At 36.9% G+C, this 12732-nt stretch overlaps 1 protein-coding gene across 1 annotated transcript; it reads left to right on the top strand.

The window, feature by feature from the left end:
* Positions 1–1801: 1801 nt before the first annotated feature.
* Positions 1802–12114, top strand: LOC147506400 (ABC transporter C family member 5-like). The gene is given in 15 exon segments (XM_086605761.1): positions 1802–1879; positions 5485–6433; positions 6436–7535; positions 7662–7982; positions 8110–8196; positions 8337–8662; positions 8664–9030; positions 9138–9302; positions 9591–9814; positions 9816–9883; positions 10059–10273; positions 10420–10725; positions 10809–10872; positions 11008–11247; positions 11621–12114. Coding segments are annotated over 15 exon segments (4623 nt in total). The 3' UTR covers positions 11734–12114.
* Positions 12115–12732: the final 618 nt, after the last annotated feature.

Here is a 12732-nt window from a genome sequence, read left to right as displayed (position 1 = left end):
TTATGTTATTTTTTAAAAATGATAGAGTGACAAATTTAAAAATTTGAAAAAAAATCGATGTGTAACACGGTTCGTATACTTGTTTTAGTAAAGATGCAATGTGAGACTGTAAATTTTAGGTCCATTCATAATCTTTAATATATAGAAAAATGTGGGGGTTGAGTAACAGTGTTTTGGTGTACGTCTCAGGGGCAATTTGGTAATTTCATTTTTTTTTGTTATATTAGAAGGGTAAAATAGTAATTTAACGTTTATAATTTTTTTTAAAACTCAATGGAGCCCACGTGGGTACCACGTGCACAGTGGCTAGTAGCCCATATAATGGTCTACGCTCTACGCTCTACAGAGACTACAAGTCTACAACAATACAACTATACATATCCATATACTTGTTTGCATAGTATAAAATATCACAATATTTGTCGATATCTATCTAGATTTCAAAAAAAAATACATAAATACAACGATATGTTCAGAGATATATACGACTGTAAATATCGGTGATATTTCAATGATATTTTGTGATATTTTGTATATATAACAATTTTATTTAATATTTACCATTATATTTTATATAAATATAAATAATGTATTATAGTATATAAAAAATATCCACAATATTTACGATATTTTCATGTGAAACAATATCAAATATCTCTAAAAAAAAGATATATCCACGATACATATCGAAAAATTGAATATCAATAATATCCTGATATTTTGTACTATGTGAAATTGTGACAATTTTCCTTCTCTCTCTTTCTATATATATTGGCCACTTTATTTTCTATCTTCGTCAACGTTCATAACGGTACTAACGTTCATAACGGTACTAATGTACTTATTTTTCGTTTGTTTCTGTTTTCAATTGTGAATCAGATTTAAGGTTTGTCAACGTTCATAACGGTACTAATGTACTTATTTTCGTTTGTTTCTGTTTTCAATTGTGAATCAGATCTCAGATTTGCCCAATTGATTGCTTCCATATATTTTACCTATCAATGGGCTCACCACTTGTAACTGTTGAAATGGCAGGTATAATGATAATGACCACACTGTGTAAGTGTCTAGTATCTGCAGTCGTACTATACGCGTAGGGTCGAAATTTTAACGGTCACTACAATTTTATAGCCTTATATATTTTGATGTTTGATTAAAGTCATTTATTGATGTAACAGTGTCACATTGATAAATACTTAAGACCATTCTTCCTCAATCATTCAAACATACATTGTATCTACTCTTCACGAAGAATGAAGATGGCATAATCCTTTATTGTTCTGGTTCTGGAAATAGAATACAGTTCTTCCAGGTATATATTTTTTTCTGAAACTTTGTGGATAAGAGTTCAAAATCAAATCAGTATCAATAGAGAATATTGGCCGCATTATTATACGAATTAATCTTGTTAAAAAGTACGGTTGGTTTCTTGACACATAAAGCAATTCCTTTTGGAAAGCTAAATACTTTAGTGTTTTTTTTTGGATAAAGAAATACTTTAGTGTTATTGTTGGTACTTGGTAGAACATGTGCAGAATATGTTTAGGCATTGGCAATAATATTCCCGGAAATCAAGTATTATACCATCATTGCACCATAAAGGATATATAAGCTAGGAATCCATACACTAAATGTCATGAGACAAGATTGAAGATTCTTTCTCAATTAGGTTCATGCTTTGAAGCACAAGGACTGAAGGACTACACGAAGAGTTACAACTGATAAAAGTTTTACCACCAGATTTTATGTTTGTCTTTCTCCTTCATAGAATCATAGTTGTGAAGAGAAATGGGAAAAAAATATGGCACTGAAAAGGTTGGAGGACCACAACGGCTTCCTGTCTAGTAGTTGTCTTGTTATTGAAGCTGTACGGAGACATGTATGGCCATGGACCTCCTAATTTGGACATCACATCCCAAAAACGGCCAAGGCAAATTTATAACAAATTTACATACAAAACTCCCCTGTAAAATAATGAGATTTTGATGGGAGCAAACGCAAATCTATCTATCAATTTATGTTACTTTTAATGCAATTCATCTTTTTAGATGTTAATACTTAATAGACTTTGACAGACATACAAGCAGCATGGGGAAACCGAGCCCGAAACAAAAGCCCTGCAGAAAAAACAACAATAGACTTTGACAGACATTGTCCATACTCCATTGAACTCTTTATCCTATGGTTGTGCATTGTTGTCAACGACTGGGCATCACTTTCAGAGGCTGATGGGCAGGGCCGGCTCTAAGGGTGTGCAGTGTGTTAAGGGGTGATCACATAGGGCCCTATGATTATGAGGGCCCAAAAAATATTCTAAACCATGGTTAAATCAAATAGAGACACATGTTATTAGGGGTGGAACTTGGGTCGGTCTAGCCCAAGCCCAATAAACTAAAATCCGATTTTTGTTGGTTCTGGGCTAACATGTCAGATACGTTATTCGGGTTTTGTAAAATCAAGACCTGACTCGATTTTGGATTGGGCTCAGGCTAGAATATAAAAAAAATAAAAAAAACCCGAGCCCGTGTGCATATGTGTATGTATATCTTTCAATCATTCTATTATTGTAAAAAATAAGATTTAGAATCTCTATTTTATAGATAATAATGTAATCAACAAAATTATTTTCCCTTTCAAACAACTAAATATCTTTGATTTCATTAGAAGATTTTAATTTCAGTCTAGGATTTGGATTGAAAATTTAAAGACCGACTAGGACTTGGTCTCGGGCTCGGGTTGAAACATTTGAAACTCGGATTGAGCTCGGGTTATGTCTCAACCCAACCCAACCCGCCCGAGTTCCACCCCTACGTGTTATTAAACTTTAAAATGAGCTAAATCTTTACTTTGCTAGTTGCAATTTTCTACATGGCGCAGGTTTAGTAACTCACTAAAAATTTTAAACTTATAAATAGTTACAAAATCATAAATATAAAAACATAAAATCTCTCAATCTCTTTATAGTTTATAACGTGTGTACAATTTTTTAGGTACGTTCTTGCACCGGCCCATGGAAATCTCAGAGCCGACCATGCTTATAGGGCCATTGCAGTAAAACTTTTGATTTGATTAACTAGTGTTGGTCGGAAGGGCCGAAAAAGAATCATAACCTGTAAAAGATGTATTCCTCTTTTTCTCACACAAATCAAACAAAAACACCTAAAAATGTGCTTCGAAAATGGCTAAATGGCAAAATTTGTAGTCCTTTCCTTAATTTGCACTTGGAGTCTTGGACTAGTATTTGCCTATGCCGTACGACATAATTGTAAAAAGTCCAGCCCAAATCTGCCGACTTAAAAAGCCCAACAACCCAAATAGTCCGGACATCAAATTGTTAGTGTTTAGTCGCAAAGTGTTTAGGGGCTAACGTTGCAACAACCCAAATAATATAAATAGGCCAGACATAAAAAATTCAACCCAAATAGTTAAGAGTGTCTAGTCCATACAACCTTTATGGACTACTATTTTATTGGTGTGATTTTAAGAAAATATACAACATGAGAACTTGAAAAACTGTTTGAGTCAAAAGATAGGAGGCCCTGCAGGCCCTATACTTTTCTAATTTGTTAAACGGATAGTTGGTACCAAAGTCATAGAACACAAACACGCTTTTATGTGATTTTGTGACATCACATATACCATCCATTTTCAATGGGAGGCTGGGAGATAGTGAGGTTATAAGACTTCTAATTCTGCACGTTTCTGGGTGGCAGTAAGGTCAGCAATGCACCACCTCAAGTCCTCGCTCCTCACTCCTCAGCCAAGGACCAAAAGTCCAAAACGTCTCAAGTCCGAAGGGCTGAAAAACCAAAGCCCACCTTACTAAATGAAGGTATTGCAGTTGCCAATTGGCAATTACCAGGCAAAAAAACAAACTTAATATTAGAAGGATCCCCAAATGATAATCCCATTCCCTTAAACTTGTTTCAAGTACATAGGCCAATGTGACAACATCAAGCACTGTGATCCATTTTTAAATACCTGTCTTGTGTGACTAATAATGACCAACCTAGTGATATCAACAAAAGTATCAATTATCATTAAAAAAGAACTGCTAATAAAATACCCAGATACATTATTTTATCATCAAAAGTCCTGTTTTAAAATTGATTGAAGTAATTAACAAAGATATTGTTTGACCCAGATCCACATGAGAGGAACACAGATGACATATCAATGACAAATTCCATCACTCAACAAGTCCTAGAATAGGAAAATGAAAGTTAAAGTACAACTAAAAGAAGATGACAATCAATACACCAGCATTCATAAGCAAAAACAACAATCTAAAACACCCTAACATGCTCTCACACTCATACTCGCATCACTATCCACTAATTACCTCATCAATCACTATCTTACAAACCACGCTTCATTACCAACCAATTTCAGAAGAAAAAACCAAAAATTAATTACTAATAATAGTTTAAAGAATATATCTCAGTAAGAAAAACACAAGGGCAAATTTATGTCGATACAAATAAAATAAAAATCTTATGTAAACGTCTGGGCCCTCCATTGGAGTACGTAAAAAAAAATAAAAAAATACCAATCTATCTAGCACATTACATATCTATGCTGATTCCTGATCTAGTAATCTTCCTGTTTTGAATTGAATATACCTTTACAGATTAGAAACATTCTTTTACCAACATTATTCTCCATCAATCAAAGATAGAAATAATGTAAAGGAACACTTAAAGCTACCTTTTCCACTGCAACATGAACACACACATAACATGTACACATGTATGTGGGTCTATAAATGGTACGTAGTAGAGAAGCACTTAAAACTAGTCCAAGTCTCAAAACCTTAGAAACTAACAAACTTCACTTCAACAGATCACAAGTTCCAGAGAGAGAGAGAAACATAGATCTTTCAGAACCCAACTCTTTGATTCTCTCTCTTTATAACAAAAATATTACACTCTTAACACTGTTTAATTACTCTGCACACTTTCTGTTTTATTCTACACAGAGAAAAAACAGAGCAGTCCTCATAATCTGCACACAAAGACAAAAAAAAAAAAAAAAAAAAAAAAATCATCAAGACGATATTTTGAGAGATATTCAAGTAAGTTTATGCGATTTTATGTCAAGGGGTTATTTCAAAATTTGATATTTTGTTTATTTTTGTCTGGTTATGGGGTTTTTTTTGTTGGCTTTCTGCCCATAGATAAAGTAGTAGTATTATGATATAGTATCTCTTTGGGTTGTGTGTGAAAATGTGAAATAATGAGATGAATACAAAATATTAATTTGTTTTTATGTGCAATGTGTCTGCAGATTATCTCTCTTGCATTCTGCAATCTGTCAAAGTTTTGAGCTTATATCATTACATCTTTCCTTTCAACACAAGACCCAGATGGTGAAATGCTGTTAATAAGTGATTCTTTAAGCTCAAACTTATTGTTGGTCACCAGCATTCAATCTTTAATAATCATCTTCATCAATTGTTTTAATCAGCAGAATGCATGATAATAGGACTACCCTTTTGTTAAAGGGTTTATCGAGTTGCCCATATTGGAGAGAATATCAGTTTCAATCAATTTAGTACTATTTGTTCTGTTCCTGTTCTTTGTATTGGCAAAAGGGTTGTTAGCTTCTCTTGGGCGTGTTCATCTTGTTAAGGAAGACGGTTCGAATGCGAATTCAACGGATATTATTCGGCGTGGGGAAGATGGTGTTTTGAACAAGATTGAGATTGGTACTGGTTTTAAGATTTCTATATTTTGCTGTTTCTATGTTTTGTTCTTGCAAGTATTAGTTTTAGGGTTTGATATTACTGGTTTAATTAGAGAGGCAGTACATGGGGTGGAGAAGGATTGGAACCTTCTTTACTTCTCTATTGCTCAAGGGTTAGCTTGGTTTATATTGAGCTTTTCAGCTGTACATTGTAAATTCAAGGCTTTGGAAAAATTTCCATTGTTAGTGAGGATATGGTGGTTTGTGTCATTTGTCATTTGCTTGTGTACTTTGTATGTTGATGGGAAAGGTTTGTTTGAAGATGGGTCTAAGCACTTGAATTTGCATGTTTTTGCAAATTTTGCTGCCACGCCGGCTCTTGGTTTCCTATGTTTTGTTGCAATTCGAGGTGGTACCAGTATACAAGTATGTAGAAATAGCGATCTTCAAGAGCCTTTGCTGGTCGAAGAAGAACCAGGTTGTCTTAAGGTGACCCCTTATAGCAATGCTGGAATATTTAGTTTGGTCACACTTTCCTGGCTAAACCCTATTCTGTCAATTGGTGCAAAGAGGCCTCTTGAGCTTAAGGACATTCCACTTCTTGCTCCAAAAGATCGGTCGAAGACATCTTACAAAGTATTGAACTCGAATTGGGAGAAACTGAAAGCTGAAAACACTTTGAAGCAGCCATCTTTAGCTTGGGCAATTTTGAAGTCATTCTGGAAGGAAGCTGCATTGAATGCTATCTTTGCGGATTGAATACACTTGTTTCATATGTAGGTCCATATTTGGTCAGCTACTTTGTCGACTATTTAGGAGGGATTGAGACTTTCCCCCATGAAGGTTACATCCTAGCTGGAATCTTCTTTGCTGCCAAACTAGTGGAGATTTTAACCACTAGGCAATGGTACTTAGGGGTTGACATCTTGGGCATGCATGTAAGGTCTGCTCTAACGGCTATGGTTTATAGAAAGGGGCTTAGAATTTCAAGTTTAGCAAGGCAGAGTCACACCAGTGGTGAAATTGTAAACTACATGGCAGTTGACGTGCAGAGGGTAGGTGACTACTCATGGTATCTCCATGACATATGGATGCTTCCTATGCAAATTATACTGGCCTTGGCAATTCTTTATAAGAATGTCGGGATCGCAGCAGTAGCAACACTAGTTGCAACTATTGTCTCCATTGTTATTACTGTGCCTCTGGCTAAGATGCAAGAGGAGTATCAAGACAAGTTAATGACTGCCAAGGATGAAAGGATGAGGAAAACCTCCGAGTGTCTCAGGAACATGAGGATTCTTAAATTACAAGCATGGGAGGACAGGTATAGGTTGATACTGGAGGACATGCGGAATGTTGAATTCAGATGGCTTCGAAAGGCATTGTATTCACAGGCTTTTATAACATTCATCTTCTGGGGATCCCCCATCTTTGTATCAGTTATCACTTTTGGCACTTCTATATTGTTGGGCGGTCAGCTTACAGCCGGAGGTGTTCTTTCGGCTCTTGCAACTTTCAGGATACTCCAAGAACCGCTTAGGAATTTTCCTGACCTGGTCTCAATGATGGCCCAGACAAAAGTCTCTCTCGATCGAATTTCTGGGTTTCTACAAGAGGAAGAGCTCCAGGATGATGCCACAATCACTCTACCTAAGGGACTCACAAATGTAGCAATAGAAATTAAAGATGGTGAGTTCGGCTGGGATCCTTCCTCCTCAAAGTCAACATTGGCAGGAATAAAGATGAGAGTGGAGAAGGGAATGCGTGTAGCTGTCTGTGGCATTGTTGGTGCTGGAAAATCCAGCTTCCTTTCGTGCATCCTTGGGGAGATACCGAAAATCTCTGGTGAAGTGAGTTTCTTATATCGAGTCAATTTTCTGTGTCCAGTTTTTTTTTTTTTTTTTTTTTTTTTTTTTTCTCCTCGACTGAATTATTTTTAAGGTATTACCGGTTTCTTGTACTCCTGATGGCTTTAGGTAAGAATATGTGGGTCTGCAGCTTATGTTTCTCAGTCAGCTTGGATACAATCTGGAAACATTGAGGAAAACATTCTTTTTGGAAGCCCAATGGACAAGGCGAAGTACAAAAGTGTTATCCATGCTTGCTCACTGAAAAGAGATTTGGAACTTTTCTCTCATGGTGACCAGACCATCATTGGAGATAGAGGCATTAATCTCAGTGGTGGCCAGAAGCAAAGGGTGCAGCTTGCCAGGGCACTTTATCAAGAAGCAGACATTTATTTACTTGATGATCCTTTTAGTGCTGTTGATGCTCATACTGGCTCCGAACTATTTAGGGTAAGCGATGGTTTGCTGATTATAGAGTCTGCATTTCTGAACTACTTTGTCTTGAACTACTGTCAACATTTGAACTTTTGAAGATTCTGTGTTATTGTTTGGTTAACTTTACAGTATGATACTGTAGGAATATATTTTGACTGCACTGGCTACAAAGACCGTGATTTTTGTTACCCATCAAATTGAGTTTCTCCCATCTGCTGATTTGATACTGGTATGTGGTCCTTATTTGTCATTTTATGCAATCGATTGTTCATCTGTATGTATTCAAGAATGGAAAACTTGGTAACGTTTCTCCTATGACAAAATGTGTATCTGCTATATCCTTCACCATCTCTTTTTCCATTTTTGCAGGTTCTCAAGGAGGGGTGTATTATACAGGCTGGGAAATATGATGATCTATTGCAAGCTGGAACTGACTTTAACGCATTGGTTTCTGCTCATCATGAAGCGATTGGAACAATGGATATCTCTGCAAATGCATCTGAAGATTCAGATGAAAATGCTCCTTTGACCGGGTCGGTTATGTTTAGTAAAAAGTGTGACTCAATAGCAAGTAACATTGATAGTTTGGGGAAGGAAGTGACAGAGCATGAATCATCTTCAGACAGGAAGTTAATTAAGGAGAAAAAGAAAGCCAAACGCCACAGGAAAAAGCAACTTGTCCAGGATGAGGAAAGGGAGAGGAAAAATCAGCATGAAGGTGTACTTGTCCTATATGGCTGCAGCATATAAGGGGCTATTGATCCCAGTGATTATCCTTGCACAGACATTATTTCAGTTGCTCCAGATAGCCAGCAACTGGTGGATGGCTTGGGCCAATCCACAAACTAAAGGAGACCAACCTAAGACGAGCAGTGTAGAACTTCTTGTTGTTTATATGGCCCTTGCTTTTGGGAGTTCATGGTTTGTATTCATAAGAGCCGTTCTTGTTGCTACATTTGGTCTAGCAGCTGCACAAAAATTCTTTGTAAAAATGCTTAGAAGTGTCTTTCGTGCTCCAATGTCCTTTTTTGACTCTACACCTGCTGGACGGATCTTGAATCGTGTAAGCTTTTGTCTATGAATATTTTTTTAAGTGAAAGCCCTATAGGAAGACCATGTTACTTTTTGAGTTTCTGTTCCTTTGAATTAGTTATCGTCGTGAATTACCAGGTATCTGTAGATCAAAGTGTTGTGGATCTTGATATTCCTTTCAGACTTGGTGGATTTGCGTCAACAACAATACAACTTATTGGAATAGTTGGTGTAATGACAACAGTTACGTGGCAAGTTTTACTCCTTGTTGTCCCAATGGCCATTGCTTGCTTGTGGATGCAGGTAATTAAATAGTTAAGTAGCGGCAATCCTTTTAAGATGAAAGATGAAGAAAATTCAGAATCACACTTTCCTTTGTATCTGCATCCCACTTGACACAATTTAAAACTTTGAATGTTGGAGACTTGGAGTTGAGCAGTTGTGACTTGATTATGTTCGTGCTTTGTTTGTACCATATTATTTTTCGACGGATTTGTTGTTCTGTTAGTAAAATGTTCAGGCGAAAAGCAATCTATTAATTAGTAAAAATAGTATATGTACTCTTTTTCAACTGTTTCTTTGTGAATGCAGAAATATTACATGGCTTCTTCCAGGGAACTTGTTCGCATTGTTAGCATCCAGAAATCACCTGTCATCCATCTCTTTGGAGAATCAATTGCTGGGGCGGCTACAATTAGAGGCTTTGGTCAAGAGAAGCAGTTCGTGAAGAGGAATCTGTATCTTCTTGACTGTTTTGCTCGCCCTTTCTTCTGCAGCATAGCTGCCATTGAGTGGCTTTGCTTGCGCATGGAATTACTCGACTTTCGTCTTTGCATTCTGCATGTTTCTGCTTGTAAGCGTGCCACACGGAAGCATTGATCCAAGTATATAACTCTTCCATTCTTTCTCTTTATATCTGAGTCCTGCTCATTTTCTTGAAAAACATCCCAATACTTCACTTTAGATGATGGCAATGTATCATAAATATAGTTTGAGTTTAGCACTTACTGCAGTCCCCTATTATCAGATCTTTAAGGTGTTGGAAGTGCTTCTGTGCAGGTATGGCAGGTCTTGCTGTGATGTACGACCTTAACTTAAATGCACGCTTATCACGGTGGATACTGAGCTTTTGTGAGCTTGAAAACAAAATTATTTCTATTGAGCGTATTCATCAGTATTCTCAACTCCCAAGTGAGGCTCCACTCATCATTGAGGACTCTCGCCCTCCATCCTCATGGCCAGAGAATGGAACAATTGAACTTACTGATCTGAAGGTTAGTTAGGCTTTTCTTTTATGATTGCATTCACTTTGCTAATGATTGCTATGATTATATCCATAAAACTTATATAAAAATGATTCATTCACGTTATTTTGTCAAACTGATTATCCCTATTTTCTGAAAATTATTATTTTTTGAAGGTTCGTTACAAGGAGAGTCTTCCTGTTGTCCTTCATAATGTATCATGTTCATTTCCTGGTGGAAAGAAGATTGGAATAGTAGGGCGTACTGGAAGTGGTAAATCAACGCTTATCCAAGCTCTATTTAGACTAATCGAACCAGCAGGGGGAAGGATCATCATAGATAACATTGATATCTCTAGTATTGGCCTTCATGACTTGCGTAGCCGTCTGGGTATTATTCCACAAGATCCAACGCTGTTCGAGGGGACAATAAGGGGAAATCTTGATCCCCTGGAAGAGCATACTGATCATGAAGTTTGGCAGGTGATTGTCAGTCTTTCACCTTTTGAATTTGCGAGGTGTGTAAAAAAAATTTCAAAAATTGATAATAGGTTGAATTTCTGTAGGCTCTTGACAAATCACAGCTTGGAGAGGTAATCCGCCAAAAAGAGCAAAAGCTTGACGCTCCAGGTGTGTTTAATTGCTAATGTTAAAATAATGTACTACATACGAAAATGGACACATTAGATTGACGCTTCAGTTGTTGTTTTGTTGTTTTTGAGCCAAGGAACTAACAATATGGTGAATTTTGTGTCAAAATGGCAGTGCTAGAGAATGGAGAAAACTGGAGTGTTGGACAGCGTCAACTCGTCTCTCTAGGCAGAGCTCTGCTGAAACAGGCCAGGATATTGGTTCTTGATGAGGCAACGGCCTCAGTTGATACAGCTACGGACAATCTTATCCAGAAAATCATACATACAGAATTCAAAGACTGCACAGTGTGCACTATTGCTCATCGTATCCCAACTGTTATTGACAGTGATCTAGTTCTGGTCCTCAGTGATGGTGAGTACAACTTTACCCTGAGGATACCTTCCATTACAAAGGCTAGTGTGTTTCGATGATTAGATTTATGTTAGACGATAAATGGATCGAGGCATTTAGGTCGGTATTGACATTGTGGCATAAGACCTCACTGCAAGGAGCTTTACGAGTCAATCCAAAGATTGAGAAGTAAAAATAATGTGAAAAAAATAAAAAAATCCTAGAGCTAGACATTAATCACCTTCAGCATTTAAGTAGGACACCATGAACACCTGCAAGCTGTTATTAAAATGCCTGTGTTTCCAATTTGAAGTTTATTACCAGAGGCATCACTTTGTTATTTCAGTCATGCCTGTTAATGAATTGTCAAAATTATTTGGGTGTCCTGTTTCAGGTCGTGTTGCAGAATTTGACAGTCCGGCACGATTGCTGGAGGACAAATCATCCATGTTTTCAAGGCTGGTGGCTGAGTATTCTTCTAGGTCGAGTGGCATCCCAGAATTCTGAAGTCAAGGGCAAACACTCCACACCTTCAAGAAAGACGACAAAAGAAAACTAGAGAGAACATGAGCACCAGCTGCTCTCGCTACCACCATATTTGACTGGTCAGGATGATGATGGGAGCTAAAGGTACATATGCTATCTGACCGACCGACGAAGAGAAAGATAATTACTCAAGTGATTATGGGTTATTCTTGCATTTGAAGCAGGATTGAAACTGCAGCGTGGTCTTCCGAATGAGTAATAAGCACCAATTGTAATTATAGAGATTAGAAATAATTATGCGAAGCGAAGGAAATGTGCAGTTGAGATTGTTCCACGCGCAGTTTTGGCTTGTAATTCCACAGATGCTAACTTTCTTTAATAAAAACGTAGAGCATTAACATTCTTATGATCTTATCTATTCTACTTTCTGTTCACTTAAATTATGTCTCAAACTCTCAATGATCTAAATCTTAAATATTATTAGTCTCCCAAGTCCCAAATTAGCAGAGAACTTTTACTGCCACAGGCAAACCAAAATTTGCTTCACAAATTACTCCAAAACATTGTGGAGAGTCTAGGGGTCGAACTCGGCAGGTTGGGTTGGGTTGAGGCATAATCTGAGCCTAACTTGAATTTCAAATGCTTTAACCTGAGTCCGGGCCAAGCCCCAATCGGTTTTTAAATTTTCAAACCAAGCCCTAATCCGACCAATTCGGGTTGGGTCAGATTATGTCGGATTGGTTAAACTTCTCGGGTTTTCTTTTAGAATCAAGATGGAAAAAACACCGAAATTGAAATATTCTAATGAAATAAAAGAGATTTGATTGTTTGTAAGGAAAACTAAACTTATTGATTACATTATTTTTTCTAAAATAGAGATTCTCAATCTTATTTTTAATAAAAATATAAAGATTGAAAGATATACGAACATATATACACACGGGCTCAGGTTTTTCGATTTTTTGATATTCTAACCCCGAACCCAATCCAAAACCTTGATTTGTTCGTACATAACCAAGC

Source organism: Coptis chinensis, chromosome 4, assembly GCF_015680905.1.
Source record: "Coptis chinensis isolate HL-2020 chromosome 4, ASM1568090v1, whole genome shotgun sequence".
Lineage (NCBI taxonomy): Eukaryota > Viridiplantae > Streptophyta > Magnoliopsida > Ranunculales > Ranunculaceae > Coptis > Coptis chinensis.
This window is presented reverse-complemented; position numbering and strand designations above follow the sequence as displayed.